At 36.6% G+C, this 22,116-nt stretch overlaps 1 protein-coding gene across 2 annotated transcripts in view; it reads right to left on the bottom strand.

Annotated features, from left to right (window-relative positions):
• Positions 1-11,410, bottom strand: part of HDX (highly divergent homeobox) — a 214,358-nt gene extending 202,948 nt beyond the window's left edge. Inside the window, exons 1-2 of one of the 2 annotated variants that reach the window (XM_053699336.1) lie at positions 11,262-11,410; positions 6,106-6,216 (exon numbers count right to left, since the gene is read on the bottom strand). In XM_053699336.1, coding sequence (XP_053555311.1) covers positions 6,106-6,174 — 69 coding nt within the window. In that variant the 5' untranslated portion in view covers positions 6,175-6,216; positions 11,262-11,410. The remainder of the gene's footprint in view (positions 1-6,105; positions 6,217-11,261) is intronic. The other variant, XM_053699335.1, reaches the window with a different exon arrangement.
• Positions 11,411-22,116: the final 10,706 nt, after the last annotated feature.

Below are 22,116 nucleotides of genomic sequence, written 5' to 3'. Positions count from 1 at the left end.
CAAAGGCCTAAAGCCGATACGCGTGGATGTACTGATTTCCCAAACACCTGCGAGATTGTTTGCAAACCAGGGAGAGGCTGATTGAGAGCCTCGTAGGAACTGCTACTGAGCTCCCAGAACCGCACCATCAAGCCAAGATCAACAGCTTGAACTAACCAAGCAAGAAGGGAGGCTGATTGGCTGAACGGTAGGAGCGGGATTTTCAAAAATAGTGCGCGCACTGAGTCTCTACACAATTCATACAGTAGAAGGAATTTTTCTTACGGCTAAAGTAGAAAGCTGCTGACTACACTTTACCTTTCATCGAGGAGCAAGGTCCAATTGTTAAGGAGATAACCCGGTGGTTATTTAACATTGGGATCCGACTGTGTTCCATTAAGGGATTACCTGGCGTGTAGGTGAGAACTGTAAATCTAAAACCTATCTACACTGTTTTGATTCACCTCTAACCTGCTATAAAGTTACAAAACTAAGTTACAAGCATACTAGAAGAAAAAAAAGTCAAGTCATTTGTAGTATATGTTGCAACATTACCATCTTTTATCTGGAACGGGATTAACTGAAACATTTTAGCACTCACGCTGCAAAGCTATTTAAAGGGATATCAAAGCTATTCAAAGGGACATTAAGAGATGCTGCTATATTAACTCTCTTATAATTTTTGTTTCTGTCCTACCGTTTATTTTACAATGCTGTTTTATTCTTATGAATTAATGTATTTTTGTTTGTGTATTTAGCTCTGTATGAAATAGTGAAATAGTCATAGCTAATATTTATGAAATTGCTTTTTAGACCTCTTATGAATTTAATATATGTTTAATTGATGGCATTTTAGTTTACTAGCACCGGTGCAATTATAGCTATATGTATTTGATTGTTTATTGATTTTATGTATTAGTATTAAATTAATTTTATTACCAAAATCTCTTTTTGTAATTTTCATTAATTATTTGAGCATAGAAGGTTCATTGATACTGAAAGTTATTACCTTACGTTTAGACTTTAGGGGTTTTTTAACAAATAATTTTTGGCATTTGATCGTAATTGACTTACAGCATTGGTATTGTATTAATTATTTATACCATTTATTTTATTCGCTACACAGTTAGCCTTCAGTGGCGCCACCCACAACCCCTTTTTCTATGTAGCCTCGCTCCTGACATGGACTTGAGTGAAGAAAGCAGGCAGCGAAACTCGTCAACGCTGATTGCTTAAGGAGCTGTTAATATGAGTCGGGATGGTTTCACAGAAAGACTCTCCCTGCATCACCGGACTCTAACTTTCATCCATGCTCTCACTGAGAGGCTGACAGGACTACTTAAAACTCCAGTCCCATCTCAAAGAGTACTACCCTCCATAAGAGACAACTCCGAAATCTTCTGACACATCTCTGCCAACCTCCTGTGACGCAAGGCAAAGAATGACTGGGGGATGAGGGGAGTGGGTGAGGTATTTCAGCCTTTGGCTGGGGTGTCTTTGTCTCCTCCTGGTGGCCAGGTTCTGTATTGCCAAAAGTAATGAATGAAGCCGTGGACTCTCCTCGTATGAGATGGAAAATGTTTTAAGCAAAGCTACTACACAGCAATAACAGCTGAACAACCACTTGCATATTTAAAGCATGGGGCAGGGTATTTATCAGTGCCAATGCAAAACTAAGTGTGAAATACAACAAAATATTGCTTCTCAGCACAGTAACTGGTCCTGGCAATGGATGCATTTCATAGGTTGAACTGACAATTCTTTTGAACTACATTTACTCAGTTTGTCTTCAGTCCATTATTAAATAATTCTATATTTGAACTATACAATTCTCCTTCTGCATTTATCAAATTCAATAACACGTTATCCCCTCCTTTTCGGATTCAGAATGGAATGCAGCAGGGATCTCCCCTGTCATCACTGCTGTTCACCTTGGCAATGGAAGTGTTAGCTTCTCATGTGAGAAAAGATGCAGCGATTCAGGGCATTCTAGTTGGAGAAAGTGAAATTTTATAATTTAGCTTACCCTCTCCTCTCCCCTACAATCTATCCCAGCGGTAATAAGTTCCATTGAATTGTATGGATACTTCTCCAACTTCTCCATAAATCAAACTAAATCAGACTTATTAGGTGTTGGCATGAGTCACCGGGACATTCAGCAAATTCACCAGACCTACTCTCTTAAGATTCAGAAACATTCCGTAAAATACTTAGAAATTGTATTAGTTTGTTCAAATGCAACTATGATAGACTCAAAAAAGATATTAAACTTGAATTTAAAAAAAAATGTATCCACGCTATAAAAATGCAAATTCTGCTACGCATATTATACCTGTTACAAGCTTTAACAATTCTACTGCCTAGATCTTACATCCCTAATTTACAAGGTCTACTTAATAAACACATTTGGAATGGGACGCATCCCAAAGTTTCTAAATCCACTCTCTACCTTTCTAAATCAAACGGTGTATTGGGGATCCATGCTTATCAATAAATAGATCAGCATCTCTCCTACAAAGAATAGTGGATTGGTATCGTAGTGCAGTGCATAAAGAATGGGTACATTTAGACCACTATCTAGTACAGGAGAAACAACTAGGGGGTACATATTGGCTATCTAGACCCTATTAAACATAGAAACTTAGAATTTGACATTAGATAAGAGCCAAAAAGACCTATCAAGTCTACTCATATTACAGTACTTTTTCTTAGGATAGCCTTATGCATGTCCCAGGATTTTTTTAATTCTTTTACAGTCTTTGTGTTTACCACCTCAATTGGAAGTTTATTCCATGAATTCACCACCCTTTCTGTAAAAAAAATGCTTCCTCACATTTCTCCTGTATCTGCTAACCTCTAATTTAAGATTGTGACCCCTTGTTTTGGCATTTATTTGTTTGTGGGATATGCTTTCAGTTTCCACTTTATTAAGTCCCTTTATATATCTGAAGGTTTCTATTATGTCACCTCTTTCCCTTCTCTCCTCTAAACTATACATATTTAAATCATAGAGTCTTTCATGGCCAAAGATGGACAACACTTATGCTATAATAGGAAAAGTGTTTAATATTTGGAGTAACATATTCAAATCTCGTAACCCCATTTCCACACTGCCTTCATTACTTAAAGGGCCACTAAACCCAAAATCTTTCTTTCATGATTCAGATAGAGAATAGAAATTTAAACAACATTACAATTTACTTCCATTATTTATTTTGCTTAATTTTCTAGATATCCTTAGTTGAAGAAAAAGCAATGCACATGGTGAGCCAATCACACGAGGCTTCTATGTGCAGCAACCAATCAGCAGCTAGTGAGCATATCTAGATATGCTTTTCATCAAAGAATATCAAGAGAATAAAACAAATTAGATAATATAAGTAAATTAGAAAGATGTTTAAAATTGCATTCTCTTTCTAAATCATAAAAGAAAAAATGTGGGTGGCATGTCCCTTTAATCCCATCCTTTTTGATGATTCATTGCCTTTCAATAACAGTTTCAGATTTAATGGAATCTCATCCATTATTGACGTTCTGGATGGTGAAACTTTGAAAAACAGGTCAGTTTTAGCAGAGCACGGCCAATACTTATTCACCAAATTGTTTTGGTACATCCAACTCCAACATGTTGTATTGACTTATCCAGATATAAAAAATGTATGCTCTGGAAATTCCCCGATAATGGGAACTATATAATTGATTTATACATTTTTAAGTGCAACCCCCCCATCTTCTTGTCTAACTTCATATATTAATTTAAGGGACCTATTGTAACCTCCTTCTAAAAAAGAATGGAATGCTATTTTTCAAGGTGTGGCCAAAGCTTCCATCTTGGCTTCTATCTTATAAACTAACTATAAAGTTCTTATGAGATGGTATCTGACTCATAGGTTAAAAAATATATTTCCCAATACAATAAATAGAAGCTGGAGGAGAGGAGTACCTTTATACATTTATGGTGGTCTTGTCTCATGTTAGTACCCTCTTGGTCACAAGTGTTGAAAGAAATGAATGTCTTATCAATGAAAATTTCTAATGATTCTTCTATCACTTTTCTACAAAAAACGATTTCTAAACTTTATAATTGTGTTCTATTAATCCTTCTTAATAGTGCTAAACAGGTTATACCCAGACACTGGAAAACACCTACGATTCCATCCTTTTCAGAAAGGCTCCTTCAAGTACGCTCCACCTTTACTTTGGAAAAATGACATTACCATTTACTAGACCAACTGAACCTATATCATGAAGTTGCTGCCTTACTACGTATTCAGGTGTAATGTTCTTTTGTTCAATACTTAGCCCTTTAATATCATTATATAATTGTTATTTATAGTGGAAATTTCTGATTGTTATGTATATGTTTTGGAGATTTTTCACAAATTTTGTGCATTTTATTAAAAGGCTATTTGTTTTTTCTGTTTAATGTTTGCCTCCAATATCAGCTCTTCTTTTTGTATATTAGAGACTCTCTGATAGAATTCATTGACATTCATGCAGAATAGACTTTTAACACCTGGACATTGGGTGGTCAGAGATGATTTTCCAATCTCTCTGATGTCATTATGTCATATTTTCTCTCTTATGTTTTCTGCACTGTACTGGAGAACAAGTCCCAATAAAGTTAAATTTTTATTTATTTTTAAATAAGACAGTTATTGAAAATGGTTTCAATTTAAAATTAAACTTACAGGAAGTGCATGATTATGTGTAACTAAGTCATTGTACTGTGGTTGAAAGGGACAAGTCCCACTGAAAAAGCTTGTTTTATTGAGTACACAACATCCATTTTTCAAAGAAAAAAAAAGTTGTTATGCATAGTAAAATTTTCTCTTTTAAATGGATCAGATACATTTTTTGAGTATCATGTCCCTTTAACCACAGGATTTGTTTTTGCCTTTTCTATATTTGCGTGAGAAATTAAAGGGACATTAAGCAGACAGAAAAAAAAATTGCTCTACTTAAACATGATAAAAATATTTTGCCTGCACAAAAAAAGTTAAATGAAAGCTGTTGAAATAGTGTTTAAAACCTATCCCTATGGACAGATTGCTCACTGGTTGAAAAGAATAACATACACGAACAGCTATTGGCAATCAGACACTGCTCTAGCATAAAAACAAAATTATTTGTTCTCAGTACAAGAACATTATTTTATTTTTTTTTTTTAAACAAAACTGTAATACATTTTAAAAAGCTATTTTTTAAATGCACCACAAGGACTTTAAAGGGACATTAAAAACCTCTTGCTTTTGTGTAAAAATGTACTTTGTCCACGCTCCCTAAAGAGACCAAAATGCAAATTTAGAATGAGACAAGTACCTTTTTACACAAAACTAAGAGGTGTTTAATGTAATTTTAATATCCCTTTTTGTCACTGACAAGTGCTGTTCCATCTTCGAGAGATTACATAGTGATAAGGCCCAATATACCATCATTTGCATGCAAATATAGAAAGGGTTTTATTAAACCGGAAGCTATGACTGCCTGCTCGCAAATACACTATAACCACCGTTACTAAAACTATGTACTAAAAGTAGACTTCACCTCTCATCTCACTAATCCTGGCTAATTTGCCCCAAGTCGGCCTGGTAATTTCCATACTTCCTTTGCAAGAGTAACTTTATCCATTCTTTCACTGAAACATCATATCCACCTTTCATCTGAAACTCTGTCTTCTCTTTATCCAGTGTTCTCCATCCCCTACATTCCATGTGTCTCAATACTGACTTTTACCTGGCTTTCTCCGTCACCCTTATCTGAACTCTTTCTACCCTCACTTCTGACAATCTCCATTCACGCATCTTCTGAGCCTCTTGTTCTCCCTTTTACCAAGTCTCTATCCTTTCCTCCCCTGTAGTTCCCTTCCTATGTATAAATGACACATTATAGTCATGTTATCTGTTATACTTTTTATATCCCTTTAAATAATGCAGACAGAAAAGGGCAGGGAAATAAAAACCTAACAGATTCATACTTGAGATACTCAATCAGATGCAATTATTATTGGAAGAATAAAATGTTGCTTATTTTATAGAACTATTCTATATGTATTTTATGACCTTACCTAATCCTCATACATCAGCAAATATCGCTTTTATGTAATATTAAGCTCATTATTTATACCTCCTGTTGATATCCCTGAGATCCAGTGGATGTCACCTCCCCAACATTTGGGGCAACAGTTCCTTCCATGGTAGAATTTCAACAGTGGTCAAAGAGAGAACGACATCAATCCTAAAAGTAAGAGAAAAAATAAGTTACTTTGTAATGACTTTTGCACCTACTCATTAAAGAAAAATATTGAAAGAATAGATTTTAAAGGCAGATTTACTTCACAAGTAGGGATAGATTCTTGAATTACAGAAAGGCAATGCCCATTGTTCTGTTTAATAGATGTGCCACTTTTTTGTATCTTTATTGAGAATTCCCCTGCCCAAAAGATAAGATAAATACAATTTCCAGAGTTATCTTTTAAGCTAAGGAACCATTGTGTCTTTTGCACGTTTCTAATGCACTTTTTTACACTTTTATTTTTAAAAATGGATATTCATGTGCTTAATAAAACACTTGTTGTATAGGACATCTATCTGCCAGCAATTTATAAATACCTAGGTATTAGTTGCAATTGTTGTTAAGTTCATTTTACATTTAAATAGGTTTTACTCGAAAAAATATTTTTGCGTTTAAAAAAAAGTTAACTATTAACTGTTGCTCTTTCATATATTTGCTATAAATATTTTGGTCGCAATGTCCATTTAAGATCCCACCAATCTCTCTGGTTTAGACAAAAGAATCACTATTACAAATTGCAGAAAATAACAAATAAAACATAATAAAAAATAAAGGATAATGGCAACATAAAAGAAGAAAAAGAAAACGTTATGACATTTTGTTTGCTTTTAGCAGTAATCTAAAAACAAGATGGGACCAGAGGCAAATGTGTGACTGCTATGTTACAGTTAGGCGCATAATACATGGGGACTATCAAAATCAGTATATGGTTGAAAACTGTGTGACAATTTATGGACATTAGCAATTACACAACAGCGAACAAGAGAATCCGAGAACTGCAGATGGGAGCAGTAGAAGTACATTTGTATACAGATTTTGACTATTTATTCTGTTTTATCATACATGTTGGTTTTTGTTGGTGTGCTGTTTCGTGCAGTGCTCAAGAGTTCTGTGAAAAGAGTACCTCAGTATTGAAGAGAGTAATACCAGGGATCAAGAGAAGCAATTAGGACTAAAAAGAATAGTATTCACAAAGCATAAAGTGAGTGAACAAAGGTAAAACCATTGTATATTGGGAATGGCAGCGAACTCTGCTGGATTCATACAGGATTTCTTTGTCTTTCTTGATGTAAGGTAACCTGCTTGGGATTGTGGGTTTAGGATGATACGTGTCCTAAAAATCATTAGTGTTAGCACACAACTAAAGATCTTATTGAAATAACCAGATGCAGATGGATTATAATACTATTTTAATGATATTATTTTTATTTTATTTTTTTCTAATATGGTTATATTAAACTCACCATCCCTAAAACTATATTGGACCATATAATCTGTTTGACTTACAGTTAACATATATAAAACAATGTACTTTAGATTACTCTGAAATATATAATAAATATGATGTATATCGTCGCTGAAATTTTGATCAAGCTCTAGCCTTCACCCCAGAATATAGCTCAGACTGGATACTAACCACACAACACCAGCTTGAACATGAAACCAGTGCACATCCCTCCCATTTCCAATATCCCGTTCCAATACAAAGTAAATGACCATTCATGATGACTTCATAGCACCACAATGATATTCTGCAATGCTGATTTTTTTTTTTCTTTCTAGCTGGGAAGTTGCTTTTGTACTAACGTATACAGCTCCAGGAAAAGCAATTAAAATATATTTTGATAACAGTATTTTAAAATGTAGTGTGCATTTGTTTTTTAAATATGTATGTACATGACCTTAACAAAGCTAATTTGTGTTGTGTGGTTTTTTTTTGCAAAGGCATGAACATACTGTTTCAAACTTAATTTAGCAAGTAGGCACTCATTAGGATGAATCTCAAAGAGACTTTTCTTGAAGATCTTTTCCCTTACCACTTTCTCTTTAATTTCCAGCAGACATCTTTGCATTGGATGTAGAGTTGATCACTTTTATGAAGTTTAGGAGTGATCCAAAACAATAAGGAATGAAAAGGGGAATTTATGTAAAATAATCCAAAGCAATAAACTGTGTTTTCCCTGGCATCCAGGATTTGCCAAGCCTTTTTGATGTGTAAATCTGTAAAATGTTTTCTACATATTAAGATACAATCTAGACATATTTTTAGAGGATGAAATAAACTTCTGCCTTCAGCTTTTTGAGAGATTAGTTAGAATTAAGCCACTAATTTTCTAAGAGTCCCATAAATTGAATTTTATTTATGTGCTACTAAAATATTTTTGGGATGATGGGCTACTGCTGGATCCATATTAAATACATTATTCATATCTATAGCATAAGTCATGACTTTGACTTTATTAAGAATGCTGAGGAAATTGTGGAGTAAATACAAGCTTATGATTAGTTTATCAGACAGGTTATTGTAGTCACAATATGCCTTTTTTCAACTTCCAAACTATCACAATCTACATTGTATGCCTAATTTATTATTTTAGACCTTATTAACTTATCAGATATTTAACATAAGGCCTTGCCACAAAACCCAATTCTAATTAATCTGAAAACTCTTAATTGAAGAATGTAATGGTCATAAAATGTTACAATGTTTATGAAGATCTCCAACATTTTCTGGTATTGGTAATGAGGAGTACAGTCCAATTCTGATATTTAGCTAGTTCCCTTTTTATCTTCAGTGGTAATTGTGTAAAACAATCAGGTGCTTGGAACCCTCCAAATCAGTTTTATCCCAACAATAAGGACTCTGGATCAGTTTAATTATTAAGTTGTTAAGAAGAAAAATCAAACTCTGTTCTCCTGAATGATATTCTTGGAAGCCATAGTCAAACTCAATGGTTCATTTAGCTATATTCTTCAAAACAGACTCCTGGGCTAGTAGATATTGTTATGAAACTATGTAAGACACTCTTATGCTGTAGGGACACCTACCTTCCCTTACGCTGTTCCAAGGAGGAGTATTTGTGTTATGTTATACCATAACACCTATATCCTGCTTGCATCCCTGTGTATGCACTTTTCTGTGTAATGATGTCACAACCCCAGAAAATTCAAAACTCAAAGAAATTAACAATCTAATAAAAATAATCATACCTCTGGGCTTATTCTTGGGTACTTTCCTATTATACAGGACAGCATGCGCTAACATAGAGCCATAGAACACATGGCAACTGTCCTGGGTAGGAAGTCATGATCAGAATGATTTGCAGGCACAGCACAAGAACCAGCCAGAGCCGATCCATGAATGAACCAAATAACGATGTCTGCAGCTGTAGTGTGAGAGCTTTTCCAGATCACAATGTGACCTGTATACTAATATTATGGATGATAGCATTTGGTTTCTCTAACTTCCCACGCACACTAGCGTGTTACAGCGGCTGTCTTACAGAGCATGCTCTCTGCCTCACATGATCTTTGATCATGGGAAAGCACCTGTCATTTTTTGTTTCTTCAACCAAAAAGTTGAGAATTCTGAATGTCTATCATTCTATATACTACATGAGTGACCAGAGAGGGGGCTATAGTCCCTTTCCCTTAGAATCATGCACAGCTCTTGTGTACAAAAGACATGTCACTTGGGCATTTCCTTTCTCTCCCCCCCCCCCCACCCTTAAAAATGTTTTATTTGCAGACAACCATGATTATGGGGTCTATTTGTATGCATATTTACATGATGGTCACTTTAAAGGGTCATGAAGCACAACATTTCTCTTTCATGATTCTGAATATGATTTTAAACAACTTTACAAATTATTTCTATTGTCAAATTTGCTTCATTCTGTTAGTATCCTTTGCTGAAGAGTAGGCTCAGGAGTAGCAATGTACTACTGAGAGCTAGCTAAAAACATCTGACGAGCCAATGTCAAGAGGCCTATATGTGCAGTCACCAATCAGCAGTTAAAGGGATATGAAATCCATTTTTTTATTTCATGATTTCGAAAAAGCACGCAATTTTTAACAGCTTTCAAATTTTCTTCTATTATCTAATTTGCTTAATTCCCTTGATATCCTTTGTTGAAAAGCATATCTAAATAGGCTCAGTGGCTGCTGATTGGTGGCTGCACAGATGCCTTGTGTGATTGGCTCACCCATGTGCATTGTTATTTCTTCAACAAAAGATATCTGAAGAATAAAGTAAATTAAATAGAAGTAAATTTGGAATGTTGTTTAAAATTGTATTCCCTATCTGGATCATGAAAGAAAAATGTTGGGTTTCATATCCTTTTAACTCCTAGTAGTGCATTGCTGCTCCAGAGCCTACCTAGGAATGTATTTTAACAAAGGATACAAAAAGAACAAAGAAAAATATATATATATACGTCAATTGTAATGTTGTTTAAAATTGCATGTTCTATTTGAATCATACAATTTTACTTTACTGTCCCTTTAAAATTGGTAGTTATCTACATAATGAATGGTAAGCTGAAACAAGTAAATATTATATTTCATAGGTGTGGTAAAACAATAAGCTTTTGACGGGGCAAATCACGCTGCAGGTGAGATAGTTGTTTGTATGAGAGTGGTAATAACCTGTTGCACAAGCTCTTACGTTGCTTAGCCTGATAGTGATATAGTGATGTGCATGTGTATATTAACTATCCATCTCAGAAAGGTATCTAACCATTTAATGCAAGCAATAACTAATTATCAGGTGTGATCTGTCATCTCTATTATTTCAGCTTATGCTTCGTCTTCACCTAGTATTTATGTCCCCCTTATTTGCCTGCCCCCTCTTCTCATCATCTTCTCTCAGCATCACTCCTCCTCCCCACTCCATTCTCCCCTCCTCCCCAGGTTATACCACCAAGCAGCAGCACTGGATATTTGTCTTACGAGATCTGGGTGAAGTGCGCATGTTCTGAGAGTCTCTCCTCCTACAACTAGGCTCTGGGCCCAGTTCCTGCTGTATTTGCAATTAACCCGTGCACTACCTTCTCTTCGCAGTGCTATGTATGCGATTCAGTAAGGATTTGTGAAATGTTGAGCCTGGAAACCCTTTCTCATGTTTTCAGTACTAGCCCCCTCTCCCTCCCATATAGGCCGCCCCCAATCCCCCGTTATTCTCCCCGGTTCTCATTTCCTCTTCCTACCTCCCCAAGGCCAAGGATGGCGAGGCCGCTCGGGTCCGGACCAGACAATGAAATCAGCGCGTCCGATCATCAATTCTAATCATGATCGTGACGTCACGGCAGATAGCATCCAATAGAAGTGCGAGATCAGGGGCTGACAGTGCTATGGGGGAGGGGATGTGTGTGTGACAGCAGAACGTGTTATGTCTGTGCATGCAGACTAATGTCTATGCTAAGTGAGGTGATCTGACATTTGTTTATATTTTAAAAATAGATTTATATTTCTAATACATGGTAGTGTGTAATATATGGTTGCAATAAAAAAAATATATGTTGTAAATTATGGGAGTGCATATATCTGCTAAGTAGGAATTTCTGTATACATTTTGTGTTATAAGGGAGGGATTTTATTTTATGTGGCTGGGGGGGGAAATGCAGTTCATCTTGCAGGAAATAGTTTGGAAAGTGTGTATGAAAAAAAGAAATAATGTAATTTGTAATTTTCACTGGAAGATAATGGTGTACACCATTGCACCTTTATGAACAGCATCTCCTGCATTCAACTAGAGACCGGTTTTAACCTGTGGAGTGCTCATAGTTTATGACAGTTTTAAGATTACGTATAATAGCTAATAGAATTACCACATCATTTTTTCTTCGTTCTCTTTTTATCTTTATTTGAACAGGCAGGAGTGTAAGCTTAGGAGCTGGCTCATTTTTGGTTCAGCACCCTGGGTAGCGTTTGCTGATTGGTGGCTACAAATAGTGTCACTGGTAGAATAAAATGTGCCCCATGGCTGGCTGCAAGCATAAGCTAAAAGACTGCAAATTAGATAAATATATTTGGTAAGAGTAGATTTGTGACGCTTGCAACGTGCTATTTTAGTTTTAAAGACTTTAAAAAAAACAATTTTTTAATTTAAATTACAGGAAAGGGTATCAAGATATATAATGAAAGTTTATTGCAAAATTGTTTTACTACACAATTTTATATTACAATCTTAAAGTGATGATAAATCCAAGCGTTTGTGAAACGCTAGGATTTACCAGTGGAACAAATAAAGGGGACTTTCAGTCATAAAGTATAAAATACTTCATGCTGAAAGTTCCTTTATATGTCTGAAGCGTTCAGCGCGGCAAACGCTTCAGACAAAGAAAGGAACTTTCAGCATGAAGTATTTTATACTTCATGACTGAAAGTCCCATTTATTTGTTCCACTGGTAAATCCTAGCGTTTCCCAAACTCTAGGATTTAACATCAATTTAAGGTGTCTACTGCCTATGTCACACTCACCATTAGGGTACTGTCTATTAAATTAATTAATTTAATCCCCTTCAGGGAACATAGTGTTTTAGGCTACTTCATACGTAGGCACTGCATGGCGCTGAATCCTATTTTCAAAAAGGTACCTGAAATATAGAGATGGCAATTGGCAAATACAAATGTCAATATAAATTATAGACGTGCAGGACCAAACATTTTGTTTTGAACGTAATTTTCTTTTCGGATATTCAAATAAATTTGTTTCCCCAAATATTCAGTGGCTGCACTATTCAGTTTTCAAAACAAAATAAAAATTGAATTTTAACCTTTTAAAGCCGTTATGACGTTCTATTCCGTCATAATTAGACTGGGCTTTAAAGCCGTTATGACGGAATAGAACGTCATAGCTAACAGCTGTCCTGAAGCCTTCTGTGCTTCAAGGATTTAATCGTGGTCTGGAGGGCGTTCCTAGGATTGTAGGGACGCCCCCCAGATGCGATCCAATAATTGAAATCTCGCGATCGTATGCACTATCGCGTAGTTTCAATTTGTCTACATCGGAACAGTTGTTCCAATGTAGGCACTTTAACCCTGTCACGAAAGGGTTAATTAAACATTTACATTTGTTTTCATTAAACAACTGTAATTGTTTTGAAGCTACAGGTAAAAAGTTCACCTGTAGCTACACATACCTTAATGCACTCTAGAGAGCGGGTTACCCGAACCTCTTCTAACTTTAGTGAAGATCCTGGGAGCTGACTGCGCTAAGTCTCCTGGTAGCCTTGGGCTCTGGCAAGAAGAGAATCGGATTAGCGCTCTCTCCAGCGCATTAAGGTAAGTATCCCACCGTACTAATGAATTTTGTCAGTATTTTTAATTTTTTCATTTTCGTCGGTGCATTAATTTAGATTTTTATTTACGAAAACCCCATTTCCGTGACAAATGTTCATTCGTCCGAAAACAAATGCAAATCTCTAATAAATTGATATGTTTCACAAAGCTAGGAGTAACCAGTGTACAAAACCTTTTTTAACCTCAATACTATTCAGTTGTGTTCATCGTAAAGATCCAGTTGGACTCTCTGCAATAAAATATTATTTGGAAGTACAGTGTATATCCATAAGTATCTGGCTTGCTTTTTTCTGGGTTTACATGGGATAGTTACCTTACTATTGATTAGCAATGTTGGACAAACTCAATATACTTTACTTAATTTGTTTGCAGCTTACACAGCTTGGGAGCCCTTGATGCGAGCCTGGAAACCACAAATGAAGAAACAGCTGACCACAACTTGCTAAACTCTCCATCACATAGACTTGCTGGGTCGGTAGTGGTAAAATGACATGATCTAACAGTTAGAGCATGTCACTTTTGCACTATAATTTTCCCTTTAAAGCGATAAAAAAAAATTCTCTCATGATTCAGAAAAATGTAAATTAAAAAAAAAAGTTCCAATTTAATTCCATTATCAAATTTACATTGTTTTCCTCCATTATTGAAAAGCATATATGATAACAGTTTTACAAGAATGTTTTTAACAATGTTATAAGAGCACTTAAAAAGGGACATGGAACCCAAATTTTTTTCTTTCATGATTTAGAAAGAGCATACAATTATAAACAACTTTCTAATTTACTTCTATTATCTATATTGCTTCATTCTCTTGATATTCTTTGCTGAAAAGCATATCTAGATATACTTAGTAGCTGCTGATTGGTAGCTGCACAAAGATGCCTCCTGTGATTGGTTCACTGTGTGCATTGCTATTTCTTCATTAAAGTATATCTAAAGAATAAAGCAAATTAGGTAATAGAAGTAAATTGGAATGTTGTTTAAAATTATATTCTCTACCTTAATCATAAAAGAAAATGTTTGGGTATAGTGTCCCTTTAAACTCTTAAGGACATATGACAGAATTTTTCCGTCATAAAACAATTGAGCAAACTGAAAGCTGTGTCCTTAAAGGGTTAAGTGGCAGCAGTGTTTTCTGCTATGTAGTGATCTATAAACGTACACACAACCTACCTAGCAATGCTCTTCAAAATCAAATTTAATGGTGCTCTGACAAAATGCAGAAAGACATTTGGCAGACGGACATTTGGCTGACAGACAGAAAGCTAAAGAATGTTCCGATTTCGGCCGAGGGCAGATACGTTCCAGAGTGCTCTGTTCTAATCAGAGCCTCGGGCGCCGCAACTGCCTCTGGGAACCTTACCATGGGTCCCAGGCCGCACGTTTTGTAATTATCTGTCTGGGAAACTATCTATCAAATCTATCTATTTATCTATCAAATCTATCTATCGTATCTATCAAATGTATCTATTGCATCTATTGATCTATCTATCTAATCTATGTATCTATCAAATCTATCTATCTCGTGGCCGGACTGTTATGTGACAGCCACTTGTGTTTCGGCCAAATGTCCGTCGGCCAAGTGTCCGTCGGCTAAAAGTCCGGCCACGAATTTAATAATAGAACTTCAGTAAATTGGAATATTTTTAAAATTGTATGCTCTATCTGAATCATGAAAGAAAACAATTTCATGAGTATCGTAAGAGGCTCAGTATAGTGTAACCTAAATATTTTAAAGAAACATTAAATGTCTGAGTACAACTACAATAAAATGGTTACTATTCACTATTTTATTGTTTTTCCTCCTATGCCTGCAGCTGTTTCTTGTTTTAATCCCTTTCAAGTATTAGTAGTGGTGCTCTGCATCTTCACACAGGGGGCCTGATGATCTAAACTTCGTAAATTCAGATATGGTTTTCATGCCGACCCTCGCAGGGGCTGCCCTGATGGAGTGACGAGATGTCTCCTTTTGAAAGTAATAGAGGTTGCTGGAAAGGGAAACTTTGCTCCATAGAGTGACATTAGTAGATGATCAGGAGGGACACTTTAAAAATGAAATCCTGCAGCCAATATAAATCTCATGCTGCTTCCTGCGTATAGCATCTTACATTTACCTATATTTTCGTATGCATGTGCTTTTCTTTTATGTTTATAAGTATTTTAAGTGTTTTGAGAAAAGCTCGTCACCTTGTAGTTTGTGAGAACTGTAGTGCGAAAATCTTTACAGAATTACGCTCGGATTAGAGACAATTTCATATACACCCATGGAACGCCCTTGTTCAGCCCATTTTTATGAAAAAGCAACAATTATCTTTTGTATTTTGTAATTTGATAATAGGAGTAAATTAGAAAGTTGCTTAAAATTGCATGCTCTATCTGAATCACGATAGAAAAAAATTGGGTTCAGTGTCCCTTTAACAATACAAATTTCCCCTGCTTATTTTTGTGTGAATGGTTCAATTATTTGTTTTGTATGGTGTTTAAAATACAATTTTTTGTGCTCTTTTCATACATAAATGTAGTATACGCCCCTTAGCAAGACATCCTGTTTTAAGGATAAAAATTTCACCAGGGAAATTCTGGCAAGCATTCTTTAATAATTTTGCCAGCCCATAAAGCTTTAGATCATCTGACCCTGGGTGCTGCCATATTGGAGTCTATATTTGTTATTTAACTTTAAAACTGTGCAAAAAAGTAACACATCTGCTCTGTATTATATGAGCTAAACTGAAGTGTAAGGCACAGCTGTGAAAAAGCCGATAACATCACAGATCTGTGAAGGTGCACTGCTCCTATCACAGGATGCAACACTATGCAAGCTACAAAATGGCGGCGCCCAGTAAAAAATGCAGAGCTTTGCCAACAGGATTCTGTAATGAGTTACAATTAGAGAACAGTTTTAATGAGAGCTGTAGGTACAGGAGGGAAAACAATAGCATCAAGAGTGGTGATTGTGCTACTGTAGTTGTTCCCAGCTGTTTAATGTTCCTCTAACTCTCTCAATTAAAAATGATTTGCTCTTTGAATTATAATGTCCATTCATGTCGTATAGGGTAATCTTTGAAATTGTGCTGTTGCACAAATACATTTTACATTAACTGTCTCTTATTGATCGTTTCAGATGTAAAATAGTATTTTATTTTGCATTTAGATTTGATTCAGTTTGAATTTATTACATCTTAAATAACATTAACTTGTTCATGGTAGGTTTACATGGCAATATAAGTATTGTATATCCGTTGCCATAGTAACAGAGTGCAGTCTCATTAGCTCAGAGATTACAGTCTAATTTCTCCTGGTTCTGTTTTAGCTATTTTTTTATTCACGTGTGTTACCTGTTTTCATACCACCATGTGGCCGATTTATCATTTGACTGGCGGACATGATCCACTGTAGCGATCATGTCCACCAGACATCGATAAATGCCGACAGCATACGCTGTCAGCATTTATCATTGCACAAGCAGTTCTGGTGAACTGCTTGTGCAATGCCGCCCCCTGCAGACTTGCGGCTAATCAACCGCTAGCAGGGGGTTTCAATCAACCTGATCGTATGCGATCGGGCAGATTGATGTCCGCAGCCTCAAAGGCAGCGGACAAGTTAAGGAACAGCGGCTTCTTAACTCCTGTTTCCGGTGAGCTTGAAAGCTTGCGCGGAAACAAGGGTATTTGGCCCCATTCAGCCATGATAAATTGTTCCCCAAGTCTCAACATCACTTGGGGTGAGTTTTAAATCCATATGTGCACTTATTGAGTTATTTGGTATTTGCTGTATGAAGAATGGGATGAAGATCCTCTAAACCAGTGTTTCTCAACCGCGGCCCTCAAGTACCCCCAACAGGTCAGATTTTCATTATAGCTGAACTAGAGCACAGGTGAAATAATCAGGTGATGGGTGAGAGCAGGTTAGTAACCATGGGTACTGATCAGCTAATTATTTCACCTGTGCTCTAGTTCAGCTATAATGAAAACCTGGACTGTCGGGGGTACTTGAGGACCGCAGGTTGAGAAACACTGATCTAAACACTACAGAATAAACATATTGAGCCAGATTACAGGTGGTGCGCTATTTTTAATTTTTTTGCTAACAGTGCTCAGACAAAAATTAGCTTGGCTGGATTAACATGCGTATTACAAGTTGAAAGTAAAAAGTTAGCATTTAAAGGGACACTGAACCCAAATTTTTTCTTTTGTGATTCAGATAGAGCATGTAATTTTAAGCAACTTTCTAATTTACTCTTACTATCACATTTTCTTCATTCTCTTGATATCTTTATTTGAAAAGCAAGAATGTAAGTTTAGATGCTGGCCCATTTTCGATGAACAACCTGGGTTCTCCTTGCTGATTGGACAGCACCAATAAGCAAGTGCTCTCCAGCGTTCTGAACCAACCATTGGCTGACTCCTTAGCTTAGATGCCTTCTATTTCATATAAAGATAGCAAGAGAACAAAGAAAAATTGATAATAGGAGTAGATTAGAAAGTTGCTTAAAATTGCATGCTCTATATGAAACACAAAAGAGAAAATTTGGGTTCAGTGTCCCTTTAAGCGAAAGACTGTGCTATCTTCAAGACTTAAGATGCAGTGAAAAGCAAGAATGTAAGTTTAGATGCCGGCCCATTTTTGGTGAACAACCTGGGTTGTTCTCGCTGATTGGTGGATAAATTCACCCACCAATAAACAAGTGCTGTCCAGGGTCTGAACCAAAAATGGCTATCTCCTTAGCTTAGATGCCTTCTTTATCAAATATATATAGCAAGAGAACGAAGAAAAAATGATAATAGGAGCAAATTAGAAAGTTGCTTAAAATTGCATGCTCTATCTGAATCACAAAACAAAAAAATTGGGTTCAGTGTCTCTTTAAGCATAGCAAAGGTTTATTCAGTGACGTTTCAGGGTTTACACTCCTTCCTCAGACACCTTCTATATATGTATGTGTATATATATACTGTGTATATATATATATATATATATATATACATATACACACACAAGGGTTGAAAAATATGCCAAACTTGCCCCACTTTTTTAACTCAAAATTTAAAATTGTAATACGTTAAATGCTTCTATTATACAATTGTATTAAGAATAAAATACTCTGGGCTAGATTACAAGTGGAGCACTAAATTATTGCGCTCCCGCAAATGGGCATATTTGCCCGTTTGTGGGAGTGCAATAATTAACCAGCTATTACAAGTGGCTGGTTATTGCTACCGCAAGTTTGTGGTAGCAATTAGCGCTTATAAAATTAACCAGAGATCGGATCTCTGGTTAATTTTTATAGATCTGCCCCAAATGCGCCCAAAATACTGTCCAGTGTAGTTAATTAAAAAATAAAGATGCAGCATCTTTATTTTTTAATAAATGTACTGCACTAGGCAGTATTTTGGGGTTAAAGTTGGTGGGAGTGGGGTGTAAGAAAAAAAAACGGCACTGAAAAGTGCCTTTACATTGCGGTCAATGGGAACTGTATGTTCCCAGTAAATATATATATGTATATGCTTATATACATATATATTTGTGTTAATATGTGTATATACACATATCAACACATAGATATATATGTATATCAGCATATACATATAATTGATTGCTGCCATCACTACTTGACTTACCCCCTATGCTGGCGCTGAAGTTCTGATGCTGTCTCTGACGGCATCACAACGAGGCTCCCATAGGAGCCTATGGAAGCGCGCTCTCTTGAACTTGCTGTGAACTTGTATTACCAGCGCACATTATCGTGCGCTGGTATTACATAGTGGAGCACTAATTTCATGAAAGCGATATATAGTTATCCACTTGTAAGCTAGCCCTATTTGTATATACTTACATAAACATTTTCCCTTACCTAAAATGAGACGTTTATTCTTCAGATGGCAGCATGCTGAGGCCTTAAATAAACATAACTTGCCAGGACACTGGCAGAGACTGGACACACAATTAATATGACAGCAGGCAGAGGCTGGACACATGATTAGACACACAAAGGTAAGGAAACACATACACAAGCAGGTAGCAATACACGCACAAAGGTGGGGGACACAGAGAGTTACACAAACACGCATAAAATAATGGATGCACTCATACACAAGCCTCACAAAAAGGCATAGACACATACACAAATGCATGCACAGACACATACACAAATGCATGCACAAACACACAGAAAGGCATAGACACATACACAAATGCATGCACAAACACACAGAAAGGCATAGACACATACACAAATGCATGCACAAACACACAGAAAGGCATAGACACATACACAAATGCATTCACAAACACACAGAAAGGCATAGACACATACACAAATGCATGCACAAACACACAGAAAGGCATAGACACATACACAAATGCATGCACAAACACACAGAAAGGCATAGACACATACACAAATGCATTCACAAACACACAGAAAGGCATAGACACATACACAAATGCATGCATAGACACATACACAAATGCATGCACAAACACACAGAAAGGCATAGACACATACACAAATGCATTCACAAACACACAGAAAGGCATAGACACATACACAAATGCATGCACAAACACACAGAAAGGCACAGACACATACACAAATGCATGCACAAACACACAGAAAGGCACAGACACATACACAAATGCATGCACAAACACACAGAAAGGCATAGACACACACACAAATGCATGCACAAACACACAGAAAGGCACAGACACATACACAAATGCATGCACAAACACACAGAAAGGCACAGACACATACACAAATACATGCACAAACACACAGAAAGGCACAGACACATACACAAATGCATGCACAAACACACAGAAAGGCACAGACACATACACAAATGCATGCACAAACACACAGAAAGGCACAGACACATACACAAATGCATGCACAAACACACAGAAAGGCATAGACACATACACAAATGCATGCACAAACACACAGAAAGGCACAGACACATACACAAATGCATGCACAAACACACAGAAAGGCATAGACACATACACAAATGCATGCACAAACACACATTAAGGCATAGACACATACACAAATGCATGCACAAACACACAGAAAGGCACAGACACATACACAAATGCATACACAAACACACAGAAAGGCATAGACACATACACAAATGCATGCACAAACACACAGAAAGGCACAGACACATACACAAATGCATGCACAAACACACAGAAAGGCATAGACACATACACAAATGCATGCACAAACACACAGAAAGGCACAGACACATACACAAATGCATACACAAACACACAGAAAGGCATAGACACATACACAAATGCATGCACAAACACACAGAAAGGCAAGGCTAAACACAAAAAACAGATCCAAAAAGACACAAGCAAAAACATGCAGGGATAGACAGACAAAATACACATATACAGTTGTATGCAAAAGTTTAGGCACCCCTGACAATTTTCATGATTTTCATTTATAAATAATTGGGTGTTTGGATCAGCCATTTTTATTTTGATCTATCAAATAACTGAAGGACACAGTAATATTTCAGTAGTGAAATGAGGTTTATTGGATTAACAGAGAATGTGCAATATGCATCAAAACGAAATTAGACTGGTGCATACATTTGGGCACCCTTGTCATTTTGTTGATTTGAATACCTGTAACTACCTAGCACTGACTAATTGGAACACACAATTGGTTTGGTGAGCCCATTAAGCCTTGAACTTCATAGACAGGTGCATCCAATCATGCGAAAAGGTATTTAAGGTGTCCAATTGCAAGTTGTTGTTCTCTTTGACTCTTCTCTGAAGAGTGGCAACATAGGGGCCTCAAAACAACTCTCAAATGACCTGAAAACAAAGATTGTTCAACATAATGGTTTAAGGGAAGACTACAAAAAGCTATCGCAGAGATTTAAGCTGTCAGTGTCCACTGTGAGGAACATAGTGAGGAAATGGAAGCCCACAGGCACAGTTTTTGTTAAGGCCAAAAGTGGCAGGCCAAGTAAAATATCGGAGAGGCAAAGGATGGTGAGAACGGTCAAAACAGCCCACAGACCACCTCCAAAGACCTACAACATCATCTTGCTGCAGATGGTGTCACTGTGCATCGTTCAACATTTCAGCTCACTTTGCACAAGAAGAAGCTGTATGGGAGAGTGACGCAGAAGAAGCCTTTTCTGCACACATGCCACAAACAGAGTCGCTTGAGGTATGCAAACGCACATTTGAACAAGCCAGATTCATTTTGGAAAAGGGTGCTGTGGACTGATGAAACAAATATTTAGTTATTTGGTCATAACAAGGGGTGTTATGCATGGCGACAAAAGAACATATCGTTCCAAGATAAACACTTGCTACCCACAGTAAAATTTGGTGGATGTTCCATCATGCTGTGTGGTCAGTGCCGGTACTGGAATCTTGTTAAAGTTGAGGGTCGCATGGATTCCACTCAATATCAGCAGAGAACCAAGTACAATGTTCTTGAATGGCCATCCCAGTCCCCAGACCTGAATATCATTGAAATCCTGTGGAGTGATTTGAAGCGGGCTGTCCAAGCTCGACAACCATCAAACCTAACTGAACTGGAGATGTTTTGTAAGGAGGAATGGTCCAGAATACCTTCATCCAGAATCCAGACGCTCATTACAGGCTATAGGAAGCGTCTAGAGGCTGTTATTTTTGCTAAAGGAGGCTCTACTAAATATTGATGCAATATTTCTGTTTGGGTGCCCAAATTTATGCACCCGTCTAATTTTGTTTTGATGCATATTG

The sequence above is a fragment of the Bombina bombina genome, chromosome 1 (assembly GCF_027579735.1).
Source record: "Bombina bombina isolate aBomBom1 chromosome 1, aBomBom1.pri, whole genome shotgun sequence".
Taxonomy (NCBI): Eukaryota; Metazoa; Chordata; class Amphibia; order Anura; family Bombinatoridae; genus Bombina; species Bombina bombina.
The sequence above is the reverse complement of the archived record's forward strand: the minus strand, read 5'-3'. Positions and strand labels throughout refer to the sequence as shown.